The 19415-nt window shown below is 38.4% G+C and overlaps 1 protein-coding gene across 3 annotated transcripts in view; it reads left to right on the top strand.

Moving 5' to 3' along the window:
- LOC108430640 (pleckstrin homology domain-containing family G member 3) overlaps positions 1-19415 on the top strand; it is a 72753-nt gene that overhangs the window by 37133 nt on the left and 16205 nt on the right. For all 3 annotated transcript variants that reach the window (XM_037542184.1, XM_017703247.2, XM_017703246.2), the window contains exons 4-8: positions 2552-3045; positions 13097-13197; positions 16309-16378; positions 16485-16531; positions 17258-17408. In XM_037542184.1, coding sequence (XP_037398081.1) covers positions 2552-3045; positions 13097-13197; positions 16309-16378; positions 16485-16531; positions 17258-17408 — 863 coding nt within the window. The remainder of the gene's footprint in view (positions 1-2551; positions 3046-13096; positions 13198-16308; positions 16379-16484; positions 16532-17257; positions 17409-19415) is intronic.

Genomic DNA, 19415 nt, shown 5'->3' with positions numbered 1-19415 from the left:
TTCATTGTGTTCTTTTTGAGTGTGCTTACGACAGGGAGTTCAGTGGCACTTTGATATTGCCTGCTTAAAGGGTTAACATGGGCTGTCTTAGTGGGTTACCTTGCTGCTTCTGCTGTTATGGTTTCAGTGTGTTTGTGTACTGAGAAGCACTTGGTAGAGTCATGCCACATCTTGCTAGGTTTCAGCATAGTTCAACTCATGCCAGGCCTTGAGGCTTTATACGAATATCCATATTATTTCATGTCTTATGTCTCTCGAGTTGAGTGGGTTGCATTGTTCTTATACTGCAGCAATGCCAGGACCTGCCCAGACCACACAACTCAGTAGTTTTTACTTCTATATAGTGAAAGATCCCACCACAGCAGTGCCTGGTGAGAGTTACCCTTGTATGGTTTGGGCTTCAAGGCAGTAGAGGGTATTTTGGCTGTGTTTTCTGTCTGTGTGGTGCAGTATTTCCTCACCACAGTGTTAAGGAGTGTTTCTGCCTCACCCTGCCCAGCAAGCTGAGTATTGCTGAAGGCAGGAAGGAAATGAGAGTTTGAACTTGGTGACATCAAGCAGAAACTGGTGTAAACATTGCCAATGAGCCATACTGCAACTATCTAACATTCAGAGTTGGCTAGATAGCGTTCTTTTGGAATGTCTGCGCAGGATTATAGCATGTTTATGAGGCTCTGTAATGTGGCCATTCAGCTTGCTGATGATGAGCTCAGCCCTGAGTCAGTGCGCTGATAGTGGATGGCAGGAGCTCACCTTCCTCTGCTCCTGTGGAGGCTTGACTCAGCCAGCTAACCTGTCGGTCATTAAACCCAGAGACCGGTTCTATTGTGATCTCATACTGATGTCATCTGTCTACAAGTCTGAACAGCCACTGATTGGATGAGTGGGAGTTAGGGTGAAAGAGCTAGAAGCAAAATATTTTCCCAAAGAATTCCTGTCTTGTTTGGTATCTGCCGTATAGAGAGCATTCCAAAAATGGATAAATCAGGACAGAACAGTTGATATCCCCTATCATAAATACCAGTGTTTAATTATTTACAACTACACACATTTTAGGCTTAAGTCAACTGTTGACATTATCATCAGTCGCCTACGGTTTCCATCTATAGTGATTGCTAGTCTAGGTGGATGATTTAAATGTCCATAAACATACTGTATGTGGCTTTGGTTTGTTTTGTTTGTGATCAGTGTGTTGTGTGTTTATTTAAAAAAAAAAAAAAGATAATCCAAATACTGAATCAATCCTGATTTGTTGTCTTGCTTTAGAATAATTTGTAGCAATTATTAATAGCAATAACTACAAAATCATAGCAAAAACTATAAAACCACAGCAAGAACTACCAAATCTCAGCAAGACCAACCAAACCACAATTAAACTTCCAAACCACAGCAAGGCCAGCCAAACCACGACAAAACTACTACACCACAGCAAGATCTACCAAACCACAGCAAGGACTAAACCATAGTAAGAACAACTAAGCCTTAACAGTTTTGTTGGTCCTGATGTTGTAGGTTAGCCATGCTTTTTTCCCCATTTTCATTCAAAAGTCAAGATATTTTTGTCCTGAAAATGTGCAAACACACACACACATTTCCATCATTCTGAAATTGTTTGTTGAGGTTGAAATGCAATATTTTGTCATGCCAGTAACTAGATAGCGACTTTGCCCTTTTTGTTTTGGACTGTATGGTGAGAAGTTATGTGAGAGATTTTGTTTTGAATTACTCTATGGAGGAAAAGATTCCAACTGAGGAGAAACAAATGCAAGGAGAAAACCAGGCACCGACCACTTCCCAGCATCCCCGTTTTCCACACACGCTAGCTCCAAGTGGATGAGCTCACATTGTTTATTATGGACCCGAGCAGGGTTTTAACTCTACACAAACAAGACCCTGAGATCCCTGCTCCCAAGGCTTTTTCCTCCTGTTTCCCCCTCTCTGTTTCAGCCAGCCTCAGACCCAGAGTGTAGAGGAAGTGGCTGGGTCTTTTACCAGAATGTGGAATGCTGTAATTAGGCCATGTCAGTAATCATTGTAGAAAACCACTCCACATTGAACTGTCTTGGGCTTTTTGGCTAATGGGAGGTGGTTACTGTACAGAGAAATTGCTGAAGAAAATGTCATGAGTTCCGCACTGCCTCACAGTGTGTTTTCCCTGCTGAATGAAAGCTTTCTTTGTTAGTACAGTGCCACTGTAATCTCAGGTGATTATCCTGTGCCAGCTCTGTCATCTTCAGAACGTTATTAATATTACGTGCAGTATTGAAAGCTGCATAAACGGTTTGGTGTATTTAAACCGTGTACTGTTTTTTTTTATGATTTTCTTTGTAAGTAAGGTTATCACAATACCAGAATTTTGACTTTGGACCTGATACCAAGCTTCTTTTCACAATGTTGATGCATAGTTTCATACTATGGCAAAAACATTTTACATTTGCAATTGTCTGAAAACCCACTATTAAATGTACTGAATTCTTCTTAAAACAGTTTTCCCAAAAATAAACAACCTGTAAAACTCACAGCTGTCTGTGTTCTTTTCCCTCTGTTACAGAATCTCCTCGCTTGTCTGTAGACTCCTCTTTAAGCAGTCATGACCCCACATTGGCAGAGTACTGCTCGCTGTTGGGTGTCGAGCACTCTGAGGACGAGCGGCCAGTGAGTGCCGTGTCCACGCTCTCGTCCACCTCCTCCGGAGAAGGCCAGAGCAGCCCCTTCAGGGGCCCCATCCTAGCCTCATCCCGACCCTCCCCACCCACAGGCCCTGATATTGATCTGGAGCTTAGTCCTCCTGAAGAACGAGAAGAGCCTTCAACTTTACTGAAGCCTGGAAGCAGGAGGCCAAAGCAAGACCCCTCTGAGGATCAGTGCAACCACAACGTATCCAGCACTGGAGCCAGAACTCCACCTCAGAACTCAGACACACCTTCTCCCATCGCCACTGAAGCCATGGCGCCCAATCCTCAGCTCACCTATGTGGACCGTGTTGTCATGGAGATAATAGAGACAGAAAGAATGTATGTCCAGGACTTGTGCAGTATTGTGGAGGTGAGTAAAGGGATATTATTTTAGGAGTTGAGATGTTTTTATTAAAAACATTTGCTTTTGTGACTCATGCTTTAGATGAACACATTTGCAGCAATGATCAGGTTGAAAAAAAAAAATGGAGACAATTTAATCCCTTACCACAATTGTAGTCTTTGAGCCGATGCACGTCTGGTGTCTAATTTTTGCTTCTCCAGTTTTATACAGCAGCAACGAGGCTAATGTAACTAAAATAAATGAAAGCATACACCAATTAGCACTGAGCAAATGACTTGCCTAAATCACACATCTGCATCAAACCATGTTGAGATAAAGCGTAAAGCCACAATTTGCAAGTTTTGGGGATTTGGAGACCTCTCTGGTACAAATGTGTAATTGCACTTATGTAGAACAACATTTTGTACTTCGGACCCTGTCAAAGAGCAGATGAATCTGATGATGGTGAGCGCATTGAAAGAATATTCAAGGAGAATTCAGACAAAACTAAAGGATGTGTCTTCCAAAGATGTGAATGATCTACTGTCATCGTATGTTCATCAGTATAACATTGGTTTTGCAGTTTTGCAATTGAGCAAGACCTTCTTTCTGAGGCTGTGCATGTGACATTAACTTGTGACATGTGAACATGGGTTTCGTGGTCTGACTCTAATTTGACCCTATATGTCTGACTTGTAGTGCATGGACATCATATTTTGGGGTGATTTTTTTTTTTTCCCTTACCTTATAATGCTGCTTCTTTCAGTGTTAGCAAAAAATTGTACATAGTGCAGCTGTAAAGACTCACAAACACACCTGTGATTTCTGACTCTGTATGGCAAACAGCTGCTTAAAAATGCGTATGTTGCATAGCTAAAATCAAACATGTGGAATTCACCTACCACCTACTCACCTACTCTGCCCACAAATGTGTACTTTTGTTGCAACTAAGGTCAGTTTTAAGAAGCTTTACAGAACACTGGCAAAAAACATGTTTGAACCTAATGAAAAACTACATCACAACTTAGCATTACATAGTAGGGGTGGGAAATAGGAGCGTATTAAGATAAATTGTCATGGTATGTTACAATCTGCTTTTCTGAGAATGTCAGATTTTTGTGAGAATACTTACCCACTGCATGTTTTATAACAAAGAGAGCATAATTAGTCATGTGTGGTGTAGCACAGTGTTTAAAACATGTAATAAGAATTATTGTATTCTTAGCTTTTTTTTTCTTAGCGGTTGTTCTTTGTCTGTTCCAACTAATTAAACCTCTTAAAAACAAAACATCATGTATCATGTATTGAGAAAAGGTCAATCATGCAATGACTCGAAAACGAATGGTCCAGTTTGAATAATTAAAGTATTTTGATAAAAAGTGAGTTGCGCATGAAAAGTTATTCATTAGGTTGGATAGAATTTTTGTCACACTTCTCTAAAGCCTGTCCAGCCTCACAGCAGTTGCTGTGAAAGAACGCATTTGTGGATGTGGCCGAGAATGAATGAAAAAGCTGGCAGTCATAAGATAACATGATTAGTTATTAGCACATTTTTAGGCACTTTGAGGTTCCTGCCAGAAAGTGGCTTATTTTCTTTGAGTTTGTCATGAGTCTTGATGTCTGCCATCCATATGTTATTTCATTCAGTTTCAGCAGCTGATTAAATATCACTGCCAGAGTGTGAACAGCAGTTTTGTGTCACAGCAGAGCCTGTGATGCAGCTTTAGTGTGAAGTGTTATTAAGACTTTCACACCAAGGAGAGATACAGGAGTCCTAAGTCAGACATCCAGAGATGTGGGAAGTGGGGGTGCTGAGGGCACTGCAACGCTCCCTGATTTCAGGATTGCAACTGTTAGACAGACAGACAGACAGACAGACACTTCATAATAATTTGATGCAGAGTTCTAGGCTAGTTGTGACCCCCAAAGCAGTTTTAATGTAGTGCCCGCCCCCACCCCCCAAACATGAAAAACAATCTAATGTGAAAATAACAGTTTTATCAACCACTGTTTCTACCACATGGTGTATATTTTCCAGCATAAAATGCTGGTGTGTGACTGTGGGCATGACACAATCTGTTACTGCGGCACATATCAACAATCTGATTGGTCACCATGCAGTTTATTTGCATGAAGCTTGTCCAGAACAAGAGTGGTTCTTTGATGCAACAAAAAACAACAAAAAAGGCAAATCATTTTACATGACGCATCAGTCACGTCACACATGCGCTCTAATTTTAGCACCTCAACTTAATAGTATGTGGACTCTCTGGTGGAGTTCATTGCTCTCAGTAAGCTGGAATCTTTTCCTAATTTTTTTTTTTAAAACAAAAAATAAATAAAAATAATGTGGGCATCAGAGTGGGCATTTTCCTCAGCGGATGATATGTCAACAGAAATGCTGCATTCACATGATGGTGGCAGACGGTTGACAGCAAACTGGATATGTTTTCAATGGAGCTGCAATTGAAAATTCTGCCAAAGCTTCTGTTTTTCTGTTTTTTTTTTGTTTTTTTTTTTCTCATCCATATTTTTTAGCTGGAATTGCTGTCATCATGCCAACATTTATATATACCATCAGTCACGTACCAGTGTGAGGCACGGAACAGTGTTTTTTCAATTAATGTAACATGTAAATGTAGCATTCATTTGTCAGAGAAATTTTTTTTTTTTTTTTTTTTTTTTTGCTGTTGTTTCTGTACCTGACATTAACTGCCGTAGTTGGCCTAGTTAGCAAAAAAGCTGTGGCAGAGCTGGACACACTATTTCTGCCTTCTCAACCATGTCCTTAACTCATGTCCTTGGCAATGCACTCACATTCACATAGTAGTGTTCCATAGTAACAAAATGTGATCTTGTGGCTTCAGCGAAGAATAAGATGTGGGAAGCTTTACGCTTAAAAGCTAGATCATTTTTATTGAAAGGTAGCAAGGGAGGACCACCTTGCATGCCTTACAGGACCACACCTCCCATGGTCGGTATATTTTCTTATAGCTGAACACTGATTTCAGTATTCAAACACTGGCAGCTTGAACATTTAACAAAGTACTCAAGTACTTGCACACATCTGTAGTGATGGGACAGAACATGATATCTGATCATGATATTTGATATCCATGATATTTGATATCCATTTTACATGGTTTGAATTTTTTCATACTGGGTTGCACTAATGATTAAAGGATAATGAGTTTGTAAGACTGCCTGTGACTGTCGGCGCATTGACAAAGTAATATACAAGATCACGTGGAAAAGAAGCTTCTTGCAGAGTAGGACTTTTGGAAATAGAATTTCTTGATGGCACATTTTTGTCTTTTGCTCTATTGCAGATGTGTAATGCAGATGCCAGTATTAGCAGTAGCAGTCTGCCTAGTTGGACACTAAAAAGAAAGTAAATAACCTGTCTGCTTTCAAGTTTTGTCAATTGAACTTCAAATATTAAATTGACAGAAAAAATATTGGTAATGTTTGAACTCTGGAGCTGAAACAGCAAGTTGTCTTGCTGCATTAGAAGTAATTCTGGGGAACAACATTATCCAGAAAATTCTGAAATCCCTGCCGAGCCCTGTTCTGTCTTTTACAGCCATTAAAAACCATCTTCTCTAACCACATCCAGCTCAAGACTACCACTTGTAGAAATAACCCAAAGTTGTGTTGTTTTTGTTCACTACATAACAGTTTTAATCCTACCCACAACAAACAGGAGGCAGTGAGGTTTTGGAGTAAACCACAAAGTAGCAATTTGTTTGTTTTTTTTTTTTTTTTCTTCTCCTTTTTTTGTTTGTCAGTTCATGACAGTGCTTCCATTCACTGCTGTAACATTAACCATGATTAACTGCTGTGCTAGCAAGGCCTATTTGCTGCTGAATATGGGAATTCCTGGGGGGGTTTTTTCGGTTTCTCCAGGTGTTGCACCCTATGTAGGAATGTGCCTACACCTCCAAATTCTGCGTCTCCCGTAATTCGTGGATTTTCCACCCTGCAACCTTGTACTGTTTCTTATGCGGTTTGGTCTTGAGATGGGATATATAACGATTGGCCGGATGTAAATCCCACACCGTACTACTAAATCCTAGATTGCTTCATCCACCTGTCAGGTTTCAGCTCCCACAGCCCAGGTGCACATCCACAGCTCTTTGTCTGGGCCTCCGGAGTGGCGCTTGGCTGAAACACTGACCTCATTGCTGCCTATTCCAACCCACCAGTAGACAGTAACAAACCCCTCTGTGCCAGAAAGACTGATAAAAAAAACTGTATGGCCATTAAACCCATGCAGTGCAGTGATTTCACCACAGTTAAAGGGGAATTTCAACGATTTTTTGAAATGTCTCATAACTCAATGGTTGAAATGTGAACAAAGTAATTTATAGTGGCATGATGTGGAATGGAAAGAAACCTGGAGTACAAAGCAAATGTAGCCATTTTATTTACTACCTAATGTAATGCTGATAATAGTGAAATAGTCACAAATCTGAAAACTTGTTTTCTTTGGGTACTATTTAGCCTTGCATGTACTTTTCCACTGTGACTCTATTTTAAATTAAATATTTTTCCCTAATATCTAACCTTATTTCAAACCTATTGTTTTGCAGTGTCACCGGCACTGTGCACTGATTTTGTTACCATTTCATGTAGTAATATTCTCTGACAAGGTTTAGAAGCACTAAAGACTACAGATGTCTGGTTCCTATCATCACCACTGTGAACAATTCTGACTCTCCAAATTAAACTACAACAGCAACTTTGTTTACATTTTAAACATTTATTTCTGCAAAGATTTTGAAAAAATAGTGGAATAATCCATTACAGGGTGTTGGGGGTATCTTACTGCTTTTATTAGATGAGTGCAAAATACAGTATAATACACCAATTATTTAATTTACTGTTAATAATAATCACAATAGTTAGCAGACTTACTTCTGCCACACTGTGTAGTACGTTAACAGTAGGCATTTGTTGCAGAACAGTACAGCAGTCAATGAGTGTACCGTGAAAACTAGCCATATGGATACAGATTTAAGGTGATATCTGAGGTCATATGTGTGTTTTGAGTACTTTACAATGTAGCCCAACCAATCAATTTTAGGAAGCTCTTTCTTTCACTTAAGATGTCTTTTATTCTGGGATAAATTACAATGCAGATCAGAGATCCTAATCTACTTTGATCTGTATGAAAACGTTTTCCATGGTGTACAAGCATAAGGATAACTGTGAGATGATTGTCAGTATTATATATTTTGGTCTGTTTTTATTGCAGAGTGGGAGTCACCAATTCACAATTCCAAATATTCTCATCAGCAGCACCAGGTTGGGGTGATGAGGGCCGAGTGGACATTTAACTTGAAGTTTTGGTACTCTGGATCAGTGTTGGCAACAGTTCTGACCTTATTACATCAAGTATTGGCCAGATGTGACTGTTTTTAAACACAATGTCTCTGAATATTAAGAATGTCGATACAAAATGTTTTGAGTAGAACTAAGTGCTCTCCATACAGATGATATTATGAATGACCACATTATTGGCTAACTAAGTCGCACTAAACTAAATGAGAAGAATATGGTTGAATATTAAATTTGTTCACTTGTCTAGTGTGTCTCATTTTATAAATACTTAATTACCAGAATTTAGTAAGTGTAAATCACTGTAAGTGATTATTTTGCTTGCTGGCAGATCAACATAGTCACAACATTTCACACACAGAGAGCCAATAGTGTTCTAGTCAGTCTTATGACAGAGGTACAGGGGAAAATTTGTTTGTGTGAATTAAATGTACTTGAGTTGATTTCCTGATGGAATGACCACTAGGGGGACTGCAGGAAGAGGTTTGCATAGAGCTGCCTTCCACTTCTTTTTAGATGGTTTTCAACCTTTTTTTTATAAGCCTCAATGTTTGGAAGAGAACTTTTAATTCCTTGACTTCACTAGTGCAAACAAGACAAAGAGGGACTCCACCATCTTCAAATGCAGGGAAGCCATAAAGGTTCTATCAGAAAGCATTTCGAAGTATTCACATAAAAATGCGTAAAAAAACATAAATCAGTTATTCACTCCTTAGCTTCAGAGCTAGTATTCTAGTTGTGCTAGCATTGTATATGTAATTGTATACAGTTATCTGTGCAAGCTCAAATGCAGTGGAAATTGGATGACGCAAAGAAATGCATCACTGCCCACAACATTCAAATCAGTGTGTAGCAGTAAAATAGTGCCAGGCAGGTTTTAAGATTACATGCATGTGGTTTTTTGTAAAGTCTTGTTATACGATGGATGTAATAGCGCGATTGCTGCGTTGGTCTTATTTAGCCAAGTTTACAAAAGCAATTTTATTGTTTTATTTTTCTATACCTTATGGAGGCCTATTGGAGAGAGTTGTCATTTTATTACTTGTCATTGTCTTTAGTTTAAAACAAATAAAGTAATGGAGTTTATCAGTCCACCTCTGTCGGGTTGTAGAGTGCACCTGTATTCGGTTGTGTATTCCGTAGGTTGCTGGGAGTAGTTTAGACTATTCCACCCACTAGTTAGGACTCCCCCAATCACACAATACCACCAGGAGAGTGAAAGCTAATACAGGCTTCCTCTGAGACCTGTGAAGTGAGCTGCTGCAGCTTTTCTTAGTATGGTAGAGAAATGCATTGCTGTTTCAGGTTCACGTTGACTTTAAGTTGAGATTGAATGTTTCTCCTTAGCTTTAGCTCTCTTGACTTTTCAGACTTGTCACTGAATAAAAATGGAGCTGTGCTACATATCTGTCTGATGATCCTAGTCTGTGCTTCATTGGCACAGAGAACCACTGCCTATCGCCCAAATATGGCACTGCTCTTTGTCCAGATTTGGGCAACTTGAATTCACCCCCATATGACATCATTCAGTTAGTCTCTCTCTCTCTCTCTCTCTCTCTCTCTCTCTCTCTCTCTCTCTCTCTCTCTCTCTCTCTCTCTCTCTCTCTCTCTCTCTCTCTCTCTCCTTCTCTTTCTTCTCTCTCTTCTCTCCTGTCTGTCTGTCATAGTCACATGTTTATGCACGCACACTCAGCCCTTCCAAAGAAAGTAGTTGGTATGTACCTTGGCATATTTAGAAATCATATGCAAATAACAGGCAAGATAGCATTACTCTGTCATGTACACAATTATGTTAAACTAACATTATTTACATGACTATTGATATGGCACAATTTATTGAAACTGGACAATATAAACAAACTACTGTATTAAAGTTATGCCTTGTGATCAGGCACATTTGTAAATAGCTAATCTGACACAATTAAGGACTGTTCTGCTTGATATTAACCAAATAATTTGTGTGAGATCACTTGATTTGTCAAATCCAAAAAAGTCATCCAAACACTCCTTGAGATCATGCTTTTCACAGCACACAATGAAAGCATTTGTGATTTGAGACACCATTCTTGTATTACAGCCTTCTAAGGTATTGTTTAGTGTTGCACAATATATGCTTTTGATAAATGTTATTGTGATAAGAGCATTTTCTGAAATGGCATAACAAAGGTCTGCAATATGTAAATGAGACTCACAGCACTGAGTGAATGTTTGATTATAGTGCTGTGATCAATTGCAGATCTGAAACTTTGATTTCCATTTGCTTGCAAGCATAATCGTTTAAATTTGCAGGTTATGTAATGCAGGCCAAACAATAACCACATCCAGAGCTGACTCTGGCCTTTTGGGGGCCCTAAGCAGGATTTTGTACTAATGTACTGTAGAATTAGAGGCTAACTAATACTAGTGACTAGTATGGAAGCCCATATAATCATTTAGTAATTAATATGAATGTGAATGTTTCCCAAAATTCTAATTTTGTGTCTCATAATTATGGCTTTCTATCTCATAATAACTTTTGTTTCATAATTTACTTTTTCTCACAAATTTGAGAGACTGTCCAAATTATGACTTATTATTATGTAACTATGACTTGCTATTTCATAATAATAAGATTCTGTCTCCTAATTTTGACTTGCTATTTCAAAAGAATAGCATTGTTTCTTATGACTTACTATTTTATACTAAGATCCCATGATTTTGACTTAGTATCTCATAATTATGATTAACTATATCTTAATTATATCTTAGAATCTAATAATAATGACTGTTTGCATGTCTCATTTGAGATGTTAAGTTATAAATGCTTTTTTCCCTACATATTTATACATGTGATTTCTTTTTCACTTTGGCAACTCCTTGTTTTTCACACAATGGGCTGTTTGTTATGAACATCACCCATTTAGGTGCACGCACACTAAGATTAATCACAGTCTATGTTTAAAATTTGTGCAGCTGAAACTTAATCAGGAATAAATATGTAAAGTATTTGCAATAGCTTTATAGTTTTTATCCTGTAGCCTTGATATCAATGCTGCCAAATAGAGCGTTACTGGCATTAATGTTAAGCAAACAGTATGTTATACAAGTACTACTCAAGGATTCAATAATGTACGGCATTGAGTCTGCACTGCAGAGGCTGCTCTTTTAAATGGTGACAGAATGTCTGCGGAACTCTTGATCTGAAAAATGGTCAGATTTGCTCTTTACTCTTAGTGGTCTGTGTTATGTGGCACTGTCCCAGTCGTAGGCGTAGTATGTTCTGGACATGTGCTCCAAATTGATCCTGCCTGTTTGAGCACTTGCTCATGAGTGGAATTCCCCAGAACAGAAGGTAGCAGGGAAAGTGTTTAAGGGTGTGTGTGTGTGTGTGTGTGTGTGTGTGTGTGTGTGTGTGTGTGTGTCTGTGTGTGTGTGAGAGAAACTACACTACTCTGTATACATGCTGCAGTCTATACAAAAGTTTATAGGAAAATACTTAAATACACAAACGTACTGCAAGGGGGAACAAGTCTCCAGTTTCTGACTGGTAAGAAAATGTAATTTTTCTATAGTGGAGATCGATTATTCAATTAACCCCTTAAACCTCACTCTTATTCCATCCTAAGGCTTTTTATTCAGTAGTTACACTGACCATATTGCAAACTGTTATTCTTAAAGTAAGTTTTGGGCATTGGAAGTGAATTATGTTATAGTCAACATGATGTTGTCCAAAAAAACTTTTACAACACTCTTTCAGCGCTTACATTGACTCACATCCGCACACACATACCATATTTTAGTGTGTTTTTCCCTCTTAACTCATTAATGTTACTTCCCTCCCCCTCGCACCACCCAGACCTATCACTGAGCAAGAACCTCCATTGTCACCTTGTTTTTTTTTTTGTGTAAAAACTTTTTTTAAATAGTCTTTTTTTTCCTCCTGATGTTTTTTTTTTTCTCATCCTGCTTTTTCCATGAAAATAAAGTGAAAGCAGGCAGATGCTATAAGGCTAGCCTGCTGATAGGTGCCTTTTCTCATCTATGTCTTAAAGTTAAATAAAAAAAATACATAAAGTCAAGCTTTAAACAGCGAATCCTGTTTCAGAAACGTGTTTGATTTGTGATTCATGTTGACTGACAGAGGTGTACAATACAAGTTTGGACTTACCAGCAGGCCATGGCCATTTGATTTTAGACTTCTTTATTAAAAAAATTCTATTTATGTCAAAGTGTACTTTCTTGATGAATCTTTATCAATTAGGTGGAAGTTTGCATGATTATGACATGCATTTTAATAATCCTACTCATCTACACTCAGTCGCAGAAAAAAATTTAATATGCAAAGATTCATATATATCTACACACATTCTTTGTCTCTGGGGACAAAAGTGCCATAAAACAGAACAGTATCACGTTACTGAAGGCTACAGGACACCTGCAGCCTTTATGATAAATGACGGAAAATTGTTGCAATAAGCTGTTATATTATTATGAATGCTGCGCCTTATTAAACTGTTACCAAAAGCTAACAGTGAAATTTAGAGATGCCTCTGGAGGAACTACTTGGTTTAGTCTAGATGTGTAATAGATCTGCAGAGCAAATTCTTTCTCATGTCTTGTAGAACATCACTGCCCTCTGATGGCATGTTCCAGAAATTGCACTCACGTCTTACTGTGCTATAAGGAGACAAATGGGGGGGGTGAGCTTTGTAGCTGCTACAGTTTAAACTAACCTTTATCTACTGTTACTCTTTTACAGGACTACTTGGCTTATATTATTGATGCCAGAGACTTGCCCATTAAGCCTGAGCAGGTTAGCTCCTTGTTTGGGAACATCGAAGTCATCTATGAATTCAACAGGTAAGCTTCAGCCTTCAGAAAGGCAGTAATAACTAGAGACTCTGTAATCCATGTCCAGGAAACCAGTCCAGAGCACTCCAGTAAGCCTGATAATTCCTCAGTGAGGCTCCACCATCAGCTGACCTTGCAGTGGTATCTAAGAAAGGGCAAATGCAATCAACAAAACAGCATGCATTCAGAGGAACTCTTGGGGTCAGCGTGTAGGTCATGAAGCTGCGCCGTAATTGGATCGATCTGTCAACCATTAACGTTTAACAAAAACATACATTTTTGTCAGAGAAAATTTTTTTTAATTAAAATTTAAAACAATCTGTTGTGATTTACTGCACACTGATGTACTGTTCTGGTGCATTCTACTTCACATGGTTTTAAAAGTATACACAGAAAAACTGGCAGCTACAGTGCAAGATTTTTTGTTACTCCTGCTTCAAAGACTGAGTGTTTGCGTGTGTGTGTGTGTGTGATGGTGGGAGGGGGATATGCAAACTAGAGTGTGGCTGTTAATTTGTTTTGGTCAGCAGGCTGTTGACACAAGGCATCAGGATTGATTGACACAAGCAGCCAAAGTGGCCTTTTACAGCCCCCTGTGTTTAAACAGTTGCTCTTTGTCAACGCATTAGCGCGTGTCCAAACTGACAGGAAGCCACACAGCAGGGGACAAGTGCTTTTGTTATGTTGTTGTTCTGGGTTTTTTTGGGTTGTTTCTTTTTTGTTTGTTTGGTTTTTGTTCCTCATTAGGGGTGTAACGATTTCAAAATTCTTAATTCAATGTGGTGCTTTGCGGTGATGTCTGGATTCAGTACATTTTTGGTAGCTAAAGACTGTGAATACATTGTTTTCCATTGTTATTTCATAAAAGCATTCAGCATTATAAATATGTATTGAAACATATTTGAAATATTTAACATTTGAAACACAACTACTTTAGCCACAAGCTAATATTTCAGCAACAAGCTAACATGCTAGTCAGTGTGCAGTGATGCAATATGATGCACTGTGATAAAATACAAGTTGTATTGTTACATCCCTAATCCCCATATTAAGCAGTAGGGATGTGAATTTGGTCAAATACATTGACTCATCACTGACTGCTATTAGTGATTAGTCCTCAACCAACAAATGTAAAACCATTGACCCCTGAAAACATCAGACACAGCACTGTAATTTATATAAAAAGGTCTTTTGGCTTTATTGAATGGAAAGGCCACTGCCTAACCCAACAGACAAAACAGTAATGTAGTCTACTTACCTAGATTTCCTACATAATCCAAAGTTAAAAACATATGTGGCCTGGCCGAGACCAGCTTGAAGTTTTCCATCAATACTTTTGCATAGGCCACTATTTGTATTTTATTTCCTTTTTCAATATGTTAAATTCAGCAAATAAGCATCAATTGTGCATTAAAATGAGCAGAAGTGTGTCATCAGTAGAGGATCTGGTAACCTTTTAATTTTCACTTGGAAAATCAAAACAATTTGATCACATTTAATATCTCTTTTTATTTCATGTTATTGCTTCTGTTGATTTCATATTTATTTGCTCTTTTCAATCACATACTGTGGCCAAATGATAGTATTATATTATGTAAGTTAAAAAAAAAGCCTTATAAAAAGGGTTATCTGTTTATTAAAGGAAATACCCAATGATGGCATGACACCAGCATAGCATCATCACGTTTCCTTCTCACTAGTGTGTGTCTAGACAGGGATTTAGAGAGCATGAACCATAGAATACAAACTAAAATACATGAGAACACACACAGCATGCTAAAAATACGCTGCCAGCCGAGAGACATCCTCTCTGACTGACGGGTGTCAATTAGTTAAAGCTCCAGGGAAGCCCGTTCAGCAGCTCACAAGAAACCACCATTTTCAAGGCAATAATCCGTGCATGAATATAATATGACTCATTATTGCCACCTTAAAGTCGACGTGATGTAGGGTGCCAGCTTGAGCACTTCCTTCTGTGACAAATGGAGCAAGGCATATAAAAAAATGAAGATGAAATGTTTTAGAAATTCTCGCACATGAACTCCAAGTGGAGAGCTGTGTGTCATGCATGAGTGCTGTTTGGTTTGTTAGTATTTAAAGCACATTTTAATGGTCTGATGACGCAAAGCTAACTGGCTCCTCAAGATAATTTTGAAGTGATTAGAGTTCCCACTGCAGATTCACACAGGAGAAATAAAGGGGTTATCCTATCCCTTACTTGACTGAAGTACAGTGGCAGTCTGTTTTTCACTTTTTTAAGTTAGGACAGTAAACACTAATTAATGGGCTGTCACCATGCTGACATCACCCAGGGATGTCACAGCTGAACGCATGTTTTATTGCATAAAGTTTTGGCTGATTCAAGCCCAAACCAGTTCTGCTTCTTTGTTTTTTCTCTGTGCTCTATTTATGAAATAGAGGAGCTGCAAAGGGACATTTGCCACAACCAGGAGTGAGACACATTTTCAGAAGTGGTCCAAATATCTGGACCTGTTTTAAATTGGAAGCTGAAAGCTTGAAATATATGCAATGCCAGTCTTTTGACTGTCCTTAAAATATGCAAAGTTAAACAAGGTTAAACTAGCTGAGGTTATTATACTCTTTGTTTTGGTTTGTTTTTGTTTACATTGTATGTTTCCTCTTTACATTGTATTAAACTTTCTTAATGGATTTACCAATAAAATAAACACAAAATAAAATATAGTAGTAAAATATTTTTGCTTTAACTTTTTCATTAAAAGTTAAGATTTTTCATACTGTCATATTGAGATGCAAAATACTGTGATCAGGACGTCTGTACTGTAGTTGTGATCAGGAGAACAAATTGTATGAATAAAGTCCTTTGTCATCTATTGATTGTAAATTTGTATTTCCTGAAATGTTGTGCCATCATGCTGTATATCAGTAATCTCACCAAAAAGTCAAGGTCAGCCAACTTTATTGTCCATCCTTATAGTTGGGAGCCTTTTTTTCCCCCTTTGTTTACATTGCAACCAATGAATTATTCTGAAACTTTAAACAAAAGACAGTATAAAGGAGAATTCCACTGATTTTTCAGAGAAATTGAGCAGCAATAGGCTAACCTCTCTCCCTCCCTCTCTCTCTCTCCCTCCCTCCCAGTGAGCTGTTGCAGTGTTTGGAAATGTGTCACAGTGATCCTGTGGCCATCGCCTGTTGCTTCGTGGATAAGGTCTGTAAAAGTGCAGTCTTTCCTCCACATGATAGACTGTACTTGTTGGCCCTTTAATCATGACGGTTTCTGATTTGAAACTTATTTTCTTTTATTCCATCTGCAGAGCCAGTATTTTAACATCTACACACAGTACTGCACAAACTACCCCAAGTAAGTGGGAAAAAAGAACAAGTTTCTCATTTTAAGTGATTTACTCCCCAGTGAGAGTAATCGCTGAAGCAAACGACACATTAGCTTCAAGTTCCCAATAAATTTCCTCCTGCCACAGAGATGGTGTCACCAGCAGAGTGACAGCATCCTGTCACCGTCAGCCTTCTGGCGCCTGGATCTGTCTCATGCCTGGATCTGTCTCATGTTCAAGATGCTGTTTTTCTTTTCTTCACTCTTCCTTTCTTTTCCTTTCTTTTCTTTAAGTGTGCTTCCAGTTTAATCCATTTAATATGCACACAGTTAAATACTTCTTGAAAATAGTTAATATGAATAAACAGTTCATTCCTATAATTAAAATCGCACCAAACAACATTTCATTGATTCCCCTCCCCACTCCTAAAATTGGTCTTTAGATGTTTATAATTAACAATTTTACTGGCCAGTTGATCTGCCTATTTGTTCACATTGAGGTTGTAAAGAGTGTTTCAGGTCTCAGAGCTTTTTGAGTTAGGCCCAATCGGAACAGAGCTCATTTATTGTATTATAGTAACAAAAAAGAGCCTATTAAATTTTAAGAAATAAAGAAAGCTCAAGTTGTCTCTATAACCCTGAGAGCACTGTAACACTTATTTTGCTTGTCCAATGTTTCTGTGCTGTCTGTATATGGAGTTGTAGATATCAGTTTTCTTTGCCCTGTGTAAATCTCTGCTCTTATCCAACACTCAGCTCAGTGGCCACCCTCACAGAGTGTATGAGAAACAAAACGCTGGCTAAGTTCTTTCGGGATCGGCAGGCATCTCTGGAGCGCTCCCTTCCTCTGGGTGCCTACCTGCTCAAGCCTGTGCAGAGGATTCTGAAGTACCATCTACTGTTACAGGCATGTACCTCATAATATCTGAAGATGGAGAGGTTTGCCTCAGAGACCACATATTACTGTGTAATGTTCCACTCGGATTAGTTTTCTCCTTTACCTCATGACATTTATCTCCATGTGATCATTTGCTGAAGTTAACTTAATATTAACTTGATAGCAAAAAAGCCACTTTTGACTGTTTAGCTGAGAATAGACTCCATTCTTGAAGCCTCTTCACACTCTTCAAAGAGTGAAACATTCTCTGTAAATCCTTGCATTCCTTGCAGATCTATGATTGTTGTATACAGCGCCCTCCACAATTATTGGCACCCCTCGTTAAGAAGTGTTCTTAGGCTTCTAATAATTTTTTTTATTATTTTTTAAATAATATAGGACAACAATGCAAAAACAGAGAAAAACCTTACCTTTAATTCAAGTGCATTTATTCAGTGGGGAAAAAAATCCCACATTAAGAAATAATTATTTTACATGAAATCGTCTGTGCCACAATTATTGGCACTTCTGATGTTAATGCTTCGTACAACCCCCTTTTGCCAACAAGACAGCACTTAATCTTCTCCTATAACATTTCACAAGATGGAAGATGGAGAGAGGGATCTTCGACCATTCCTCTTTGCACAATCTCTCTAAATCATTCAGAGTCCTGGGTCCTCTCCTATGCACTCTTCTCTTCAGCTCACCCCACAGGTTTTCATTTGGATTCAGGTCTGGGGACTGAGATGGCCATGTGACGAGCTTGATTTTGTGTCTGGTGAACCATTTTTGTGTAGATTTGGCCAAATGTTTAGGGTCATTATCTTGCTGAAAGACCCAGTGATGACCCATCTTCAGCTTTCATTTAAAATGTCCTGGTATTTCAAAGAGTTCATGATGCCATGCACCCTAACAGCATCACTGATCCTCCCCCATACTTCACACTGGGCATGAGGTGCTTTTCCACACTTATCTTTTGTGTTATGCCAGACCCACTTTGTTGCCAAAAAGCTCTATCTTGGTCGCATCTCACCAAAGCACACAGTCCCAGTTGAATGTTTATGCTTGTAAGTGAGAAAAGGCTTTTTCTGTGCATGCCTCCCAAACAGCTTGTTGGCATGTAAATACCGCCTGATTGTTGTTATGGAGACTTTGTGATCCCAAGAAACTACTCTTTGATGCAGTTCTCTAACAGTGAGCTTTGGAGAACTTTTTACTTCTCTTACCATCCTCCTCACTGTGCGCGGTGGCAAGATGAACTTGCGTCCTCGTCTAGGCTTGTTTGCCACTGTTCCAGTTGTTTTAAACTTCTTGATGATCCCTCTGACTGTAGATATGGGCAGGTGTAGGCAAGGGGGTATTTTCTTGTAGCCATTGCCTGACTTATGAAGGTTGACACACATTTCCCTTACTTGAATGGCGTGTTCTCTTGTCTTTCCCATGTTGAAGAGTGGATAAGAGAAATAGGCCTCTGTGTCACATCATATGTATACCCCAGGGAAAAAAGAAATGATGAATTACTGATTAAAGCTTCCTAGATACTCTGATCAACTACAGTAGAAAGGACAAAAATGTTTCGATTACATTTAATTTCTAGGACTTGTTAGAGGTGCCAATAATTGTGGAACAGGGTGATTTTTATGAAAAATAATGATTTCTTAGTCAGGGATATTATTTTATTTTTTTTTTAATTCACTTGAGTTAAAGGTTACATTTTTCTACAATTTTCACTGTAAAATTATGCTTCTGAAATGAAAATTTATTTTAAGGCTTTTAACACATCTTAGTGAGGGGTGCCAATAATTGTGTAGGGCACTGTATCTACATCTGTTAAATCCCCCAGGCATTGTAATAGTATAATAATAAAAGGCCCATATCATAGAAAACTGACTTTTCTTCACTTTTCTTGAAATGAGTTTGTATGTACACATTTGTAAAGTTTCAAAAAGTACCATTGACTCCCCAGTCCATACAGTCAAAGCTGCAAGAACGGTGTGTTTTGATTTCACTGTTTTTTGTGATGTCACAAAAACAAAC

This window comes from Pygocentrus nattereri, chromosome 10 (genome assembly GCF_015220715.1).
Source record: "Pygocentrus nattereri isolate fPygNat1 chromosome 10, fPygNat1.pri, whole genome shotgun sequence".
NCBI classification, from domain to species: domain Eukaryota; kingdom Metazoa; phylum Chordata; class Actinopteri; order Characiformes; family Serrasalmidae; genus Pygocentrus; species Pygocentrus nattereri.
Note: the sequence above shows the minus strand (reverse complement) of the source record. Positions and strands in the feature narration are given on the sequence as shown.